Raw genomic sequence first — 18,408 nt, forward strand, 5'->3', positions numbered from 1 at the left:
TGAAGGGTTTTAAAAAAATCTTATGAATTGACTACATTTATCAAACTAGTATAGATATCTTAAATAAATCTATCTAAAGAAATGCCAATAGATATCCACTAAAAAATTATTATAATTTAATTTACTACACCTAAAATTATTTATATTTCTTTTATCTCCATTTATTTATTTATTTTGATTGGTAAACGACCGAAGCAGAGATTCATTATTGTTATTTGTTGTAATTATTTATTTTGTGTTAAGCATTTATTAAATTATTTTTAAAAGTATGTGCTATTTATAAGAAGTTTTAAACTTTAGACATGTAAATGATTGTCAAATTTAACCTATAAGAATAAAGTTAATAATAACCCGCTCACACCACCCATTCTACCATTGTAGAATGTCTATCAGCATTAATTAATTGTTAAATAAATTATGCCATTTACTTTTCTGGGAAATTTTCATACTCCCAACCTAAATCATATTTAGTAGCAGTCAACATGAAATCATTCTTATTAGATTATAATATATTTAACAGATTCAGGAGCCTATATTATAATTTTGTTTTTAGTGCCTTCTGCATATTATTTTTGATTGAAAAAAAAAAAGTCATGGTATTGCTTTTAAACATAATTAACACAGCACCAAGAACAAGCTTAAGAGTCCGATCTCACCTAAGTTCTAAGAAAATATTTCTCCTTCCTATCCAATATTGGCCAGCTTTAATTTCTGAAATTTGGAACTAGGTTCTTTGATCTTACTTTCAAATAGTCTGTAGTCTTTACAAACTCCTCTTCCTCAGATTACTGTTTCTCGAGTTTGCAGTAAATATTCCTGGGTTAGTTGATTCAGATTATTTTGCAAGCTTTTTCCTTAGATTACCTCTAGACTCGGACTCTTGCCAGTCTAGGTTTCTTTTGTTTTCTGGTTATGGGGTTTCAGGACATTTGTGGTCTATAGGAGAGTTTTTAATGCCATGAGTTGCTGTTCTCCATAATTTTAAGCCATTGTATAGTGGAACATTTCTACTATCGCTTCTCAGCTTTTGCAGCAAACCCTTTAAGTTTTTTGATGTTTCGCTGCACTCTCTGACACATGTTGATTGTTTACTGAGAATTTCTTTCACACCTAGAATTGCACAACTGTTCGTGGGTTCAGAAGGTATCTGCTTGTAATTGTAGCTCCCTGTAAAGCTGCCTGTTGGTTTTCTATAATTTGTCATTTTTGTTTTTTCTTGCTTGAAATCTTTGCACACATTAGATAAAGAGATATGTCTGGCATGTGCAAACTGGGGCAACCCATCGTCAAAATCGTTGTCATTTGGAATCTCAACGCTTTCCTCTTCGTCAGACTGCACTCTTTTCTGTAAGTAACTAGGAGAATGATATTTGCCTGTCTCAAACATTGGGTTTTCCTTTTTATCAGCACTGCTGCACTTTAATTTGACATCTTTGACCTTCAATTCCTCCTTCAGTTTAGTTTTTCTCTCTTTCCATGCCCAAGCCAAGGCATCAACTCTTGCTCTTGCCCTCTCACGGAATGTTTGGAGTTCCTCATCATCGGATTTGTTTTTCTTATGATGATCATTCTTGTCAATTGATGATTCAAAATACTCTGGAAGCTTCTGTGCTGGCTTAACCTCCCCAAGAACCGAGGATTCACAGCTGCCATTTTGATCACCAGAATTATTCAGGCAAATTTTGCAGGTATTTTTCGATCTATGAGCATCAAACAGCATGCGTTTATCTCTGTCTGAAAGACATTTATATGCCTGCAAATTTTAAGAAAACATTTTACATTATTCTTGGTCAAGAAAAGCCACTCCCAAATATACAACACAAATGCAGTTTTCCTCAACAGCATGGGAAAAAATTTAAAATGAAAGGATTAATTCTATCATTCAATTCCAGATCCAATTTGTGAAAATGCATGCACGTGGCAGCACTAACAAAGCTTCTGCCATTGTTCTAAAGATTTCAGAATGGAGGAACTAATTCATTATGGCCAATGATGCATTCCACTAAATAGATAAAATAAGTAGTGGAAACTACAAAGTGGAAAATGGATTTTAGCTGACAAATAGCTATAAGATGAAGCCATCAGAGAGAATAAAATAGTGCCCTCCAGTTCCACAAAGAAATCAGGATATTAGTTTGATAATGAGAGATGAGTTAACATTTATACTATTAAAATGCTGGAGAAAACAAACATTAGGGAGTGAAAAATGCACACAAACATATGCTAATTTATTGTACTTGAATACCGATTGCATGTAAGCACATATTATCTTTAACATAAATATTTAAACAGTTCTAACTTAGATCGTATCTGCAAATGTATTTTCATTGTCATTGGAATTGATGATTTCCAAATGCAGATTTGGGTCTCATATATGTATAATATGAGAGGAGACATGTCTCTATAGTTAATCACCATTTAGTTTATAAATAACTATATGCATAACTCATCTTATATATATAATATTAATATATTAACCATATATGTAATATAATATAATTATATTATATTATTATATAGTAATATACAATGCATAATATATAATACATATTATATTATATATATATAAGATATATAATGCATAATATATAATATATAATATATATATAAGAATCACCAATAACAATTTATTTGAAAAACATAAACACAGATTAGTATATCAAATAATCAATGTTTTACTTCTACTGACGCTAAAACATTAACACTCCCTCTTTAGCAAGGGAGAAGTAAAACATCATTAGATTAGAATCAGAATCATTATATAATCGACACAATGTATATTAAAATCTTTTAGCAATATAAAGTATTTCCTATGATCTCTACTTGCACTTAAGCAATGTCTAGAGATGTCCATAGTGATTAAAATTTTCATGATCTCTACTTGCACTTAAGCAATGTCTAGAGTTGTCCATGACATATTTGCAGTTCATGATCTCTACTTGCACTTAAGCAATGTCTAGAGATGCCCATAACAAATTCATGATCTCTACTTGCACTTAAGCAATGTCTAGAGTTGTCCATGACATATTTGCAGTTCATGATCTCTACTTGCACTTAAGCAATGTCTAGAGATGCCCGTAACACACTCATGATCTCTACTTGCACTTAAGCAATGTCTAGAGATGTTCATGATACACATATGATCTCTACTTGCACTTAAGCAATGTCTAGAGATGCCCGTAACACACTCATGATCTCTACTTGCACTTAAGCAATCTCTAGAGATGTTCATGATACACATATGATCTCTACTTGCACTTAAGCAATGTCTAGAGATGCCCATAACACACTCATGATCTCTACTTGCACTTAAGCAATGTCTAGAGATGTCCATGATAATGGGACTATCATTTGTAATATCGTTATCTTACAAAGATTACCTTCTGTTTATATATGTCAATGAAAGATCGTCACCTTTCATTACATATCTGAAACAACAATTATATAACCAGATATAGATTGAAATTAAATATTCACTATATCAAGCTTTACTTTTGAAATATTTCAATTTAACATTTCCCTTTAGAACTTCTCCTCATAGAGAAGATATCATCCATAAGGGATTGCATCTCAAAATTTCTCCCTCTGAATATTGATCTTGGGATATTAGGTCCTCTTGTTACTTCCTCAGAAACTCTCTTTTCTTGAGGATGCTTGTCAAACTCATCACTCCCTCACGATATACATAGGAGTAGGCCCATCAACATCATGCAGTCACCCACATGGATTTCTAGACTCCCTCTGAGTATCAATCTTCTAAGCACCAACATTGCCTTCGAAGAAGTGTCATACTCCCTCTTAATGTAAAAGAATTTCATAACCTCAATCATCAAAAGATATTTGCATCAAGAGCCACACTTTATCCATCTTGATCATCAGGGTCTTTGGAACTACTATCATTAGATTTAGTCTATACAATATTAGGTAGCATATTGAAGTACCAACCTTCTTTTCTTGTAAGAACATCCTCAAACATAAAGGAAAATATCAAAGCAAATGACCCTTATGGTATGTATAGAATTACAAATAAATGAATAGATAAATGTAAAAGGTATAAGTACTTATTTTCCCATGAGGATCATGGAATATTTCCTTTTCTAAGGATGGTTCAAGTGGGAATGAAACATTGTCTATTGTTCCTCCCACAATGTAAAGTTACCACTCTTATATTATTGAACACTTTCACATCACATCAAATTTGATGACTTCTTTCTATGTTCCAACTTGCTCTTTTTCATCCATTGAAGCTCCAACCATTCATTAAGCTTAATAGTAGAAGCTAACATAAGCTCATCCACAATACGCCAATATCTTGATTGAGTATGATTGTGTCACTTGAATGACTCTACAATTCATACGTCAACTATCATTTATCATTTATCATAGATGATTAAGATCACATAGTTGCATGAATTAAAGTTCTCTTGGCTGTTACAATTTATCGATCATTGAAGATTCTATCACAACATGGTTTACTCCCCCCGAATCAATATGATCGAAATCACCAAAGATTTATTGAATCATATTCTCTATCTTCTCCCTCTGTTTGAATGTTGTTGGACATATTAACCTTCCTCTGAATCTCAATTTCCCTCTACTTCTGCAAGAACATTCTCAAAGGAAAGAAAAATCAAGGTATATAGCTCTTGGTTGTATAAATTAGAATGTCAACATGCATGTTAGTAATTGAATTCATGCCCATTACTAACAACAACATAAACTATTATAACATCTCTCTTTATTCTCAATAATGGAATTGAGATAACACAATACTTAGTTTCTATATACATGACCTTCCCCCATATGACATATTCTCCTCCCATTTTATTTGTATTTCAATAACAATATTAGTACTTCATTAATACTAATAACTTATATTGTTTAACATATTTATATGTAACAAAATATAATATTTAATTATTAGTTATCATTAAGATATTCTCCTTATAAATTCTCATTTATATACATATCTATATAAAAATGACGTATAAGGAAGACTTAAAATAGTAATACACCTTTTATACTTACCTCCCATTTTCTTTTATCATGTGTCGACTACTCTAACTGGATGATTATAAGATGGCCTTTTAGAAGTATTCCATCAAACATATCAACTTAATTATGATTCAATATATACCAAAGTTGAGTGTGAGACCCAATGGTTTTTTTTTTTTTTTAAATATATTTCTACATAATAACATAAGATCATCCCAATATAATAGTGAAAAATAAAATACTTTGAACATATACGTGCATATATTCAATCTACTATGTATATATATTTTTTAATCTATATTTAACAAAACATTTGCTTATTTAAAAAATAATATTTAATAGTTGCATTAATTAACACTGTTCCTTTTGTAATTTACTCACATAATGAATCTCATTACAAACATTAATTTATTAAATATTATTTTAAATCAAATGCCACATATATATTCAATTATAATATCTCATATGATTTTATGTTTTATTAAATATAGAATATAAAATCATTATTACCATTAAAGCATAACTGATTACTTACCTTAATTCACTTGGTATCCGAAGTCTTAGCAGTGGGTCTTCTTTTCTTGCTTACGTGTTACTTACATGTATTCAATGTAAATGTGTACTCAAAAATACTCATAATAAGCTCTATCCAATAACAATAGATGTGGTCTGTCACCCCAACTTAGTAAAAATGTACTCTTGTGTAGGTATGATGCCCGCTTGTCTCGGGCTTGGTCAAATTTACTTTTCCTTGCATTTTCTCGTAGATCACCAAATTTGGACATGTAGTCTCTAAATCATGAGCCACCTAGCTCTATAACGTCAACAGTTGGCATGTGATTTGAGTTCATTGTATTGTAGTGGGCGTTGTCCAATTGAAATTGTTTATGAAGCGATGCAGGTTGGAATTGGAATGAAAGTGGTTGTGGTGCCATTCCCCGCATAGAGCCACCTCAACTCGCTCCTCCATTTCTCCAAAGCTATTACCCAATGAAAAGTTATTGTATCCTTTGTTTCCACCTCCGCCTATGTTCAACAAGTGCGTCATCCAATTGAGGAAATGGAAGCTTCAAAACTTCAATATTTGATTTGAGGAATTTCCCACGCCTCGGGTCTCAGCTGGAGATATCGATGCTCATGATGTGTCTAACTTATTTTTGCTTCCTTTGATTCCTCAGTTTGAAGCCATGGAGGATCGGCTAGGCACTCACATTGATCATGATTGCGCATTATATGGTCAAAGAATAGTAATAGAGTGGTTCTAGTCCACAACATGGTTATGGGATGCGTTCAGAATATATATGCTGAATATATGTTCTCCTTCAATGCTTTGCAGGGTGATCACGATTTGCCTTCAACTTCAGATTGTAGATGAATAGAAAAAACAAACTGAATATGAATTGTTTTGCAAATATTATAGTAATCAATATATTTTATCCAATCGCAGGTTTTGGAGATGTCATGAATTTGGCAACCAAGTGTTCAATCATCATAGAGCTCTTATTATAACTTGTGGGTGAAGTGGACACGTGACTAGACAAGGGTTTTGTCTCCTATCAACATATCAGTGAATCGTTGCTTTTCTAAAAGATTTATAAATAACTGAAGCATAGTGTTAGATATATGTTTTATTGCAAATGATAGAATAATTCTTACTCGGAGCAATGTACGCTTAATGTGAATATTGACATGCTATTAGCGCGCCATTGGTATTCTGCTTTTCAATTCCTTGCACTAGGCACTTATATTCGAGAATCAATGTAATTCCCTCTATTCGCTGGCTATGATATATATTACATTCGGATTCCGAGTCATTAGATTTAGGTTATATATTCTGTCAAACTCATATCTCCCTAATCGATAATCTCCTCCGTCTTATACTTGTAAGTTGCTTATTGGATATGTGTTTCACTGGCTTCCTGTGTGTTAATCATGTGTTCCTCCACCCATATAATCTGTCTATTGTTTTACTTTTTAATCCCTTGCTCCATTATAAAAATGTTGAATGGATTCTTCTCTTCTATTGTGTGACCGTGAGAGCTCTTTTGAGTCAATTTTATTTTAAATTTGTACTAGTTTTACATCTGCAGTTAGGCTCTAATACCATGTTGAAATAACTTAGATCGTATCTGCAAATGTATTTTCATTGCCAGTGGAATTTGATGATTTCCAAATGCAGATTTGGATCTCATATATGTATAATATGAGAGGAGACATGTCTCTATAGTTAATCACCATTTAGGTAATAAATAACTATATGCATAACTCATCTTATATATATAATATTAATATATTAACCATATATGTAATATAATATTATATTATATTACATATATCATATATATATTATATATATAAGATATATAATGCATAATATATAATATATATTATATATATATAAGAATCACCAATAACAATTTATCTGAAAAACATAAACACAGATTAGTATATCAAATAATCAATGTTTTACTTCTACTGACGCTAAAACATTAACACTTTCACCTATAGCCAGAGCCACTGACTTCATCTTCTAATATTGAAACCATGATTTCGACAAAAAGTGCCAACCTTATTTGCAAATAAGCACTACTACCCAAATACAAGCTGCAGGAAACCATAATTTGTATGGAAGAACCCAACAAAACCCTCCACTGATTTTATTCAAGAAAATATCAATAAACCCCAAGACTAACAACACCAGTCATGATTTTTTTTGGGAAAACCCAGAAAACCCAAAAACAATTTTTGAGGACAAAATTGGAAAAACTGAACAATAATTCTTTTTTTAAAAAATTATAAAGCTATAAAGAAACAAATCGAGGAAAAAATAACAAAACCAAAAAAATGATTATTTTGAGGAAAAACTGACAAAACCAAAAAAAACCTTTTTTAGGAAAAATTTATAAAACCAAAACAAAAACACCAGAAATAATTTTTAGAGGAAAATTTATAAATAACCACCGCTAGTTTTTTATGGAGAAAAATTATGAAAATCAACAGAATTTTTTTGTGGACAATTTTTTTTTTTTAAAACACAATACGAAACATCGCATTTTATTGGAAAAACATGAAAAAAAAAAACCTCCCATGATTTCTAGATGAAATTCTTATGAGAAACTCAAAAACAAAAACAAGTCACACAAATTGCAATGCTAATACATAGAATGTAGCATTTCCAAAAACAAGTCACACAAATTGCAGTGCTAATACATAGAATGTAGCATTTCCAAAAATAAGTCACACAAATTGCAGTGCTAATACATAGAATGTAGCATTTCCAGCTCGCATGGTTTGGAATCACTGCAAAAGGACACACAAAACACCAAAAAATGGCACCCATTAGAGAGAGACAAGACATATAAGCTTGAAGAAAGAAAACGACACAATGATCCTGACATTTCTCAAGTACACGGGAAGGCTGCCAACACTAAAAGTCATGCACGGCCTTGCATTGCCCAAAAATGGCGAACAAAGAAACATGTGGGCCAGAGACAAATTGCAGGCTTGAAAACACAAGGAATCTCAAAGTCATCAAGAATAAAAGCCCACGTTCATGAAAAAACAGTCTTGGGACTTGCCGCAGGTCGTGCGGATAGTCCGAGTCAGTGAGTCGAGCTTGCCTGGGCGAATATATATGACCTGTCGCCATGACCTGCCAGGGCAGGTCATGACTCATATGACTCACAAAGTCAGCAGGTCATGTCATGATCCGCTAGGTCCATGGTTTATAATGCAGCTGGTCGCAACAGTCAGCTACACATTCAAAAAACAAAAAAAATATCAAAATGATTAGAATTTGCAAACATGATAAAAAGATCGATCCCACGACAGTGAAAAGGCATTTAAAAAGAAGAGCACATCATGATAATAAAGTTTGTTGTTGAACATCTCCAGTTAGTTATCAGTAGCTCTAGTTAGATGTCACTAGTTTCCAGCTTGTTGTCAATTGTTTTAGTATATTGAGAAATAAATTAGCTGTTTTATAGGAAGATATTTGAGTCTTCAACAATTATAAATTTGTAATATATTGATGAATAAATCAATCAAATAATTTTTTGTTAAGTTTAATCTTTATTTTTCAATTTGCTATCAGAGCCATTGTGCTCCTTTGTTTATGTTTTCTATTTGAACATTATTTAAGTGTTGCATATGTTATGCTTTGCACTGAATTTTACCAAATGACAAGGGTTGTTTGTTGATGCTGAAAAGAAAAATCATCTTCCTTAGCTGCCTGCAGTGGACAAAGCTTATGCAGTGAATAATTTTCTTAGGAAAAACATAATGCACAAATATAGAATTTTTAAGAAATAAACTTGTTTTTGTTTGTGCATATGTGTGGGAACATTTGATGTCATGATTACATAATTTTATATATATTTGACAATATTTATAATTCTAATCTCCATGTTTTCTATTTCTTTTAGCTACAATTTATGTCTATACTTATGTGATGGATGTATGTGATCAAATTAACTTCTATTAGTGTCTTCAAACTTCTTTCAATAATGGGAACATGAAAAAAGTTCAAAAATCTCTAAATTTTAAGGGGTTTTTTCACTTTGTTGACTCGTAGCCGAGTTACAAGTCGAGTTGGCCTTGCTGAGTCCAACTCTGGAAACTCTACGAAAAACCTCTAAATGGTTGCGTGCAGAAATGTTAGAACACAGGAATGATAACTCACCCAAGCCTACAAACAAATGCATACAAATAGGCTCTCCAAATACACTAACTTACAAAAAACCCTCAAGTATCACTGCAGAGTGTACTGAGCTGGTTAAAACCCTTGAATTTTAGAGGTGAAAAGATCACAAATTTTTGCTATTCAATTTTTGCCAAAAAGCAAGAGGCTGCGGTTTTTTGTTTTGTTTTTAAATTGTCAAATCTTAAAAGACCCCATTGACCTGCTCTGATACAATGTTCAGGTAATTACACTCTCTTATTCATAAATACCCAAGGTATATATAGCAATTTACATGACGGTGTTCTAAAAAGAAGAAATTGTTTAACTGACGGTAAAAATGGAAACTATGGCTTCTAATAAAAGAAGCGTAGAGAAATACACTAAATGACCATTAATAGAACTATAAATAATAGACCAAATAAATTACACTTTCTAATATTTTTTCTCAAAATGATGGACAAGTAAATTCAGTTAAAAGATTGAATGTAGTGTTTTTTTCAAGTATGGAGGGAAATGGCCTGGATTTGGGAAACTAAACGATTGGTGCATCAAGAGCTAGAGTATGAACATTCAATTGAATTGTTTGGCAAATGGATTTTTCTTGGCAAAATGCCAATCCGAATTTCAATCCATGGAAACAAGAGATTGACTTAGTTCTTGTATGGATCAGGCTCTATAACCCACTACCAAAATATCAGGAGAAAGACACATTGAAGGAGATTGGAAAGAAATTAGAATCCTCTACTTGATTAGATGACAAAACGGAGGATTGGAATTTTGGAACTTATGCAAAAACTTGTCTCAATTTAATGCAATATTCCCATTTATCAAATGAGATTAAAATTCATTCTCGAAATGGTGTCCGAAGGAAAAAGGTAGAAATCAAAAGGGCATGGAAATTTAGAGTGTTGGATTACCCCAACTCGAGAAATATGGGAAAACCTTAACAAAGGGGCATCCTAAATTCATGATAGTGTTGTCCTCAATTTTGGCATCACAAAATTGGGGAAACCCTACGCAATTTTCTCATGGATTCATAGGCGTGTCCTCTACATTTTAGATGTATTGAATAATGTGTCACAAAAGCAATCTATCATCCTTGAATTGTCCTTTATTTTGCACTTTTCGAGCATCCTATTTTAGGGTTTCCATCAAGTTAATCACCTTATAGCTTGTCAAGACAAGTTTTCCATCTCTGACTGCAAGCACTTGATTTTTGGGTAACCTTCAAGTCTTTTTCTTCGTTTTTCTTAGTTTTGTGTTTTGTTTTCAATGTTATTTTGGCTGAAGGACTATAGGTTTTGAAATTCTACTTGTCTCGAGCTATCTTGGGCCTCAAATGGAGTTGTCTAGCTAAAGTTATTAAGGAATTAAGCACGTTGCTAATGGGGGTTTTCGATCTGACTACATATCCTTATTCTTTAATTAAAAAACACTTAAAAGTGGACTTTGTATTTATGCCAATATGGTAGAGATGTTGCCAACAACATATGAACACAGAATTCACAGTGCTACAATCACATTTATCTTAGTAATTGAAACAATACACAAGATGGTAAAATATCTCTTATTAATTGTACCAAACAGAGTTACATACTCGTACCAGTGATTGTTCACAATTACCATGCCATTCATTTCCATCTGTGTACTACATATAGTGCTCGGGTTGGTTATTAATACCAACCAACGCAATCTTTGGTACAAACTTCTCCTAACGACTACTTAACTACTTTATTACGAAAACACCCTCTACATTATCCCTCCCCCCAAAAAAAGTCGTTTCCACACAACTGTCACACTCAAGAAGAGTGATGAGGACGTCCCTAGAGCTGAAGCTGGAGATGGAGCTGAAGATGAAGTAACCAAGGTTGTGAGACGTGCCAATTGTTGTTTGAGGAGTTGTACATCATGCTCTACTGCAAGTTGCTTTGTTTGTGTGCCCTATAGGAGTCAAAGAGCATTCATCCTGTCCTTGTACATCACGACTAGTTGTTGGGCATGTGTGGTTTGTTCCTCCTCAAGTTGGGATTCCAATTTCTCCACCCAATTAGTAAGGATTATTCCATCGCCTTCGATTCTGTACAAGTCCCACTAAGCTCGCTATAGTTCCATAAAAGTGGCCCAAAAAGTGGCCTCCATTTCAATCATAATAGCTGCAAGGGGTCCATGTGACTGTATTAGTCATGATGTTTGCCATTGTTGGGACTATTTTTCCATCTCGTTGACAAGCCAGCCTTGGTCTGAAATGTCTTTTTGAAGTATGTGCGACACCCCATCTTCATGAAATATAAAAGGGACTGAACCTCTGTTATTATGGTAGTCATGTATGTTTCCTTAGCTCTCCGCCTGATCTCCTGTGTGGCCTTGGTGATGGTTTTTGATTCTACCAATATCGTCTACATGCTTTCATCCAAAGGTGGGGTTACATCTTCTTCTGGATTCGGCTGGCGTTCCATGGCTATTGGTTCTTCTTGGGGATCTCCCTATGGTGGAGGTAGTTCCTCCTGCATGAGTGGTGTTGTCCCGCCAGGCAACTGCGGGGACAAGGGTAGTATATTGTCCACTCCAGATGAAATTGTGCCAACAAAGTATCTGCCTCTTTATCATGTTCGTGATCCCATCATCTTGTTGCTCAAGCTCTTCTTGTGGCCTATTTGTTAATTGTAAGGTAGTCCGAGTGGTGAGAGGGGGTGTTGGAGTGGGTGTTGCCATTCCTTTGTTTGTCAATGCTGTCTTCGGCGAGATCAATAATGTAGGCAGTTGTCCTGTCTAAATTCCTTAAGGGGTGGTGATCCTGATTGTATCACTACCTTCTTTGGTGCATCTTAAATCCACCACTTTAGCACTCAATAGCCTCTCAACAGAGACAAAAATGAGCCATCTGTGAAAGTTGAGAGGTGAAGCTAAAAAATTATGAATTTAAGCCAGATTTTTATGTTGTTGATTTGGGAGGTACTAATGTGGTTGGTTCTTGGGATGAGTTGGTTACATACTATTAGCATTGAGGACATCTATCTCAGCCTTAAGAATATGGAAATGAGGTTTCTAATTGATAGTAAGACTCATATTCTTAAGTCTATCAAAGACAACAATGTGATGGTAATTTTCATTTAGACATATGTAGTGCCTCATTGATCATGATGCAGTTGAGTGGGCAATAGAGTGTAAGATGTTACCTACTCTTGATAGGACAAAGTAACTACCCTAATATTCAACAACTTAGAAACTAAACACTCTAAACTATTTAGTGATCTACCACCTGGCAGAGCATCAGATAGAGACATAGAGCACATCATTGAGTTAAAAGGGGTCCCTAAGCCTGTCATGATTACTCTTTACCGGTGCCCTAAGTGCCTGAAAGATGAGATTGAGAAGACATTCAAGAGATGCTAGCTATGGGTTACATTATGCCGAGCAAGCTCCTTTTTGCTTCATCAGTTGTTTTGGTAAAGACGAAGGATGTTACACTCAAGATGTTCATTGATTACCAGATGTTGAATAAAAGGACAATTAAGAACCAATATCCTATCCCACACATTGATGAGTTGATAGATGAGCTAAATGGAGTACGTTACTTCTCCAAGATTGATTTTAGATCCAGTTATATGGAGAAGAAAACATTAAGATGTCACTATGGACACTTTCAATTTTTAATCATGCTTTTTAGTTCAACTAATGCTCCTGTGACATTCTAGTCTAAATGAATAGAGTCTTTCACATCTAGTTGAGAAGGTTTGCTCTAGTTTTCTTTTATGATATTCTTATGTACAATAAGATGTGGGATGAAAATATAGCTCATTTAATTATAGTGTTCGATATTTTGGATAGGACTTCCGTGTATGCCAAGGAGTTCAAGTGTACCTTGGGTATTGTTGGTAAACCGATTGTTCACTTCAATTAACTCTTTGAATGCCCAATCTTTTTGAAGAATAACTGATTACAACAGTTGGGAAATCGTAATTAAACAACTAATTCCCCTCTGAATTTAAAGGTACAGCTCCCTTATGGTTGTGATTTGCAATGAATTTGTTTGTTCTTAGTTTTAATATAGAATTTGTTCTTGACCAAAGAATAGGAGAGGAAAACCAAGTTAGGCCTAGACAAGAACTAACTCAGGCAAGAATTTGGGTCGGAAAACTAACCAAATTTGTGAATCCATACATCCTATGAATCCACAAACTTAGTAATGCAATAATTTATCATATTGGAAAGGTTAAGATGCTTGACAAAGACTTTTAACTCCTAAACATAAAGAAACTAATTTAAGAAAAGACTGAAAGGGCCTCTTTTTACTTCGGACAATACTATGATTATCTTTAGTTTATTGTATTAAAACAAGGGAACAAAGTTTTGTTCATTCACCAGTTCAATCTAACTTTCAAGAGATGTTTAAACTAAAATATGCAATGGAACAATAAATAATTGACACAAAACACATTCAATTTGTCTCTGCAACTTGAAGTATTTCACACCAAAAATTAGCCGACCTTTTATTAATCTTTCAATTGGGTACATAAAGGATTTTGAGATGACCGTTACAAAATAGAACTAAACCGATTCATCTCCTCAAAAATGACCAATGGCAAGAAGCCAATTATCAGTTACAATTTTACATCAAAATACAAAAGGGCGGGAGAAAGATCACTTCACCTTCTTTCCCTTTTCCGACTTCATCTTATAGGCCTTAGCGGCAACGATGATCGAAATAAGCTCTTCATGTCTATGGACATGAACGTTGGTGTATCTTAAGAGCCACTTGGAGTGTTCTCTGGCCAAGTCTTTGATTGCACTCAACCATTCTTGCATTTCCTCTATTGCCACGTGTATACACCCACTGAGCCGTTGGAGATCTGACACTCTGCTCTGATGAGTAGTAGATTTCTCTATTTGATTATCTAAATAACTAGAGATATTCTTTTGCATAAGAGCAATTCCTACTACTCCTTTCCCTTGCCCACTTGTTTGGGAGTCAATGTGCACTCCTTTCAGCAACTCGTAATCCTTATCTTGTTCTTCTTTAACTTTGATCTCTATCTTCTGTAATCCATCCTCTGTTGTAGAGATTGTCTCAGCTTTGAATTGCAAGCTTTGTTGTCATTCGAACAAGGGCTCGTCTCCCTTTTGTAGAATCTTGGCTTCTACTACTTCTTTGGTCTTCATTTGAATGACCATATGCAAGAGAGATAGATACAATCTTCACTTTTTGCCCTTTTTGTTGACAGAGTAGCCTAGTTGGCTAAGATGTTATCCTTTTCCGTTTCAAGCCTCAGCATTGCATTACCGAGCTGATCTATGACTACAAGTCCTTCAGACTTGAGTTTTTCACTCCACTCCCTACCAATTTGCCCAAAGTGTTTATCTTCTTGCAGCTAGGAGATATAGCTTGAATACCTGTGGTTGTAGGGTTGCTTGTAGGTGGAACTCCCAAAATACTTGTTAACGGGGCAATTAGTTGCCTGATGAAGCAATTAAGTTCGTGGATTTCCGCCTTCATCCTGACTTTGGCAAGTTTGAGGCCTTTGAGCTCTTCCTCTATCACTTTGTTGGTTGATTTCCACAGACCCACTTTGGTGTCGTGCCTAACCTCTCCAAGATCCAAAGATTGTAGTGTGAAGTCATTTGTGGTTAGGTCTTGAATCCTACCTTCCTTGTTAGGCTTGGCTATTTCCATAGTTAGGTGTTCGGTGTTTGGGTCTTGACCGAGGATGGAAAAAGTCTTTTGCTTCTTTACTTTGCTCAATACCGACCCAGAATGGATGGCTAGAGACAAAGTCTCTTTGTTTGGAGCTCCCTCTTCTATCATTTTCTTCTTTCTGTCTAAGGTATTCTCAAGCCATTACTCAGTGCCAATTACCTTAGATGCAGTCCCTAATTTATCCACACTAAACATTTTCCTCTTAATAGGAGTCAATGCCTGTGAAGTTGAGAAGAAAGGATTCTTCAGAGCCAAGGAAATGAGCTTTGGAGCTTCAAATACCTTCTCCACTTTAGATGTTTTCTTTGTTGCTTCATCTAACTCCGTAGATTCACTTTCACTACTCCCACCATCTCCAATGTCAACCACTTGTATTTGGGGGCTACTGGTATGTGGCACTTATAGATGGGATTGGACTACAGCGAGGTGAGAGAGTCACTGTGACTGCACTGTCTTTTAATTCTTCCACCTTCTTCTCGGCATCTATCTCCATCCCGATCATTGGCATTAAACCATCCTGACAAGTTTTATCAAGTTGGATGTTCTTGACAAGAGGTTGATCACCTCCACCAGCTGGTTGAGCGAGTCCCTGAGTGAGAGGTAAGATTGTGCCTAAAGCACCGTTGTGAGAACATGGAGTTGCTGCTACCTTTGGGAGGACTGGGCGGACACACCTTTGCTCCTACTTTGCCATGCTGTGGTCCACTCGACCCACTTTCCGATCCTCTTGTAGATTCTGGCCATCATTATGTCAAAATCTTCTATAGCATCTTCAAAAGGTTCAAAGCTTATGGGAGTATTCCTCAACTTGGTCAAATAAGTATTGTTGTACATATTCTAACCATCATCCTCAACCATCTATATTTACCTTATACATCTTAACTTGATCAAATGTCAATCTTGCGAAGGTTCGATTATGGATTTCAAATTCATCTTTGCGCAATCAGCCCAATAATCTTCAATTGTGGTGATATTCTATATCACATTCCAATTTGCAGAACATCTCTAGGATATCCGTTGGGGTCGAACATAGGCCTCAAGACCTCATACATATCTAGCTTGTACTTTTTCTCAAAAACTTTCATCATGTTCATGGCATCTGAACGAGTGTCACAACTAAAAGCTCCAACCTTCATAGGGAATTCATATCCATTCTTCTTTAGGCTTCTGCTTAGGATGTTCACCTGCAAGGCTTGTCGAATAATCTCGATTAGCACTATCATATTGCTCGGATATCTTGGCAGCTTCAGGGGAAATCCATCAAAAGCTGCAAGATGCGGATAAGAAAAGGATGAGAATTGAATGAAATAACAACCAAATTGGCTAATGGCAACCATGGCTTCGGGGGAGAATCTCCTTTCTAGGCATCCTTGAAGTTCCCTGCAAATTCTCATAGTAAACACGTCATTCACCTTTACATAATCCTCACAACTATTCTGCAATTGGAGACATGGGTAAAACTCATCGGACTTAACATCATCAGGAAAATTTTCTAATCTTGGAAGGCCGGGCCATAAGTGCAAAGAAGCCAACATGTAAATCAAGAATGAAGACATGTAGAATGAATTGTAAAACTTGGCGCCTGGAGGGCATTGGACAAAATCTCACTTACCTCTTGTGCCCAATCAATATACTGGGTGTCTGGGCATATAACTTGCACCAAAAAGAAATATTGCTCAACAAAATTTAGGGCTTCTACTTCACCTCTCAATTTGTCTAGGAGAATTAAGATGTCAATTATCTCCGGTTTGAGGTTGGTCCCAAACAAAGTTTTGGGGACTTTGCTCTTGTCACTTTGTGGCATCTGGAACCACGTTCAGATGATCTCCTTCCTTCAAATCATCTTCGCCGAGAATTCTGAGACGACCCCACTAACACTTAAGTCAAAGAACTCCTCTCGTTCTAGCACACGAAGACAATTTACTACCGTTTGCCTATCAATTGAAATCAACACAATGTAATCCAGCAGAACTATTTGCCTGGTTTCTGGATTGTAATGATGAATACATTCGTAAATGAGTTTTGGGATTTGGACTGCAACCTAGGAACCAGCAGCTTCAACTAAACCGCATCCTCGAAGCTTGTCAGTGATAGGATGAATTCGTTCAAATTTTACCCTCCTTTGAAAATACACCATATCATTGAAACGGAGGGATGTGTCTATGAAGTTCTGCAATTGAGACTTCATCCTAGTTAAACCATCAAAACCCACAAACTTGGTGGCCATAGCTTATGAATGAGATTTTGAATTGAAAAAGTGAATAAGACAATAAACACAATAGTCATTGGCTTTCAAAAAGATACGCGTATTGGTAGAAAGAGAAATTAAGGAAACAAGATAACTCCTTTAACTGCTTGTGTATTTTTATATAAGGATTTTGATTCATCTGTTATACTTCAAAATTTGCGCCACACAAGTGGAATTTAAGGAAATACTCATTAGAGAGTAAATGCAAAGGCCCAACAAGCATTTAAAAGTCTTTTCACTGTTCCATTGAGTGCAACGGTAACTTTTTGTAAACCCATTATTTACTTTTCCGTTTCCCTTAAAGTTTCAAAAAGAAGTTGTTGGGGTACTCCGTTGGTGAGAATCCGCCAAGCGATATTTTGACCGTATCTTCCTTCCACAATGGCTCAATTCATTTTAATATCATTCAAACATAAACTAAATCCAGTACGGGTCTACTTGTTGACTCGATTTTTCTTGTATAATCGGAAAGTTGCCTACATGTGTTTGAAACCTGCCGAGGAGAAGGCAATTTCCGTTTCTCTGCCAATGCTCCCTTATTGGTTGGATCTTTGACAACTACATTTCCAACGGTTAAGGATATTTAGTTAAGGTGTACGGATCCACTTGGGTGTCACTTAACATCTTGTTTTTCACTTTTATCTCTTCTGCGAAAACCCGCCGAGAAGAAGACAGTTTTAGGTTTTCCGCCAAGGCTTAGTATTTGAGTGATAACGAATCCAAATCATGTTTAGGAGTCTCATCCTAGACTCAAACATCAATTTACTTTATAAATGTCCACTCTTTGAA

General features: G+C 35.0%; 1 protein-coding gene across 3 annotated transcripts in view; it reads right to left on the minus strand.

Annotated features, from left to right (window-relative positions):
* Positions 1–466: 466 nt before the first annotated feature.
* Positions 467–18,408, minus strand: part of LOC149549310 (uncharacterized) — a 152,874-nt gene continuing 134,932 nt past the window's right edge. For all 3 annotated transcript variants that reach the window (XM_089792754.1, XM_089792756.1, XM_089792755.1), the window contains exon 6: positions 467–1,753. In XM_089792754.1, the coding sequence (XP_089648880.1) occupies positions 911–1,753 (843 nt within the window). In that variant the 3' untranslated portion in view covers positions 467–910. The remainder of the gene's footprint in view (positions 1,754–18,408) is intronic.

This window comes from Cupressus sempervirens, chromosome 7 (assembly GCF_028749045.1).
Source record: "Cupressus sempervirens isolate cs-2001-9-10 chromosome 7, ASM2874904v1, whole genome shotgun sequence".
Taxonomy (NCBI): Eukaryota; Viridiplantae; Streptophyta; class Pinopsida; order Cupressales; family Cupressaceae; genus Cupressus; species Cupressus sempervirens.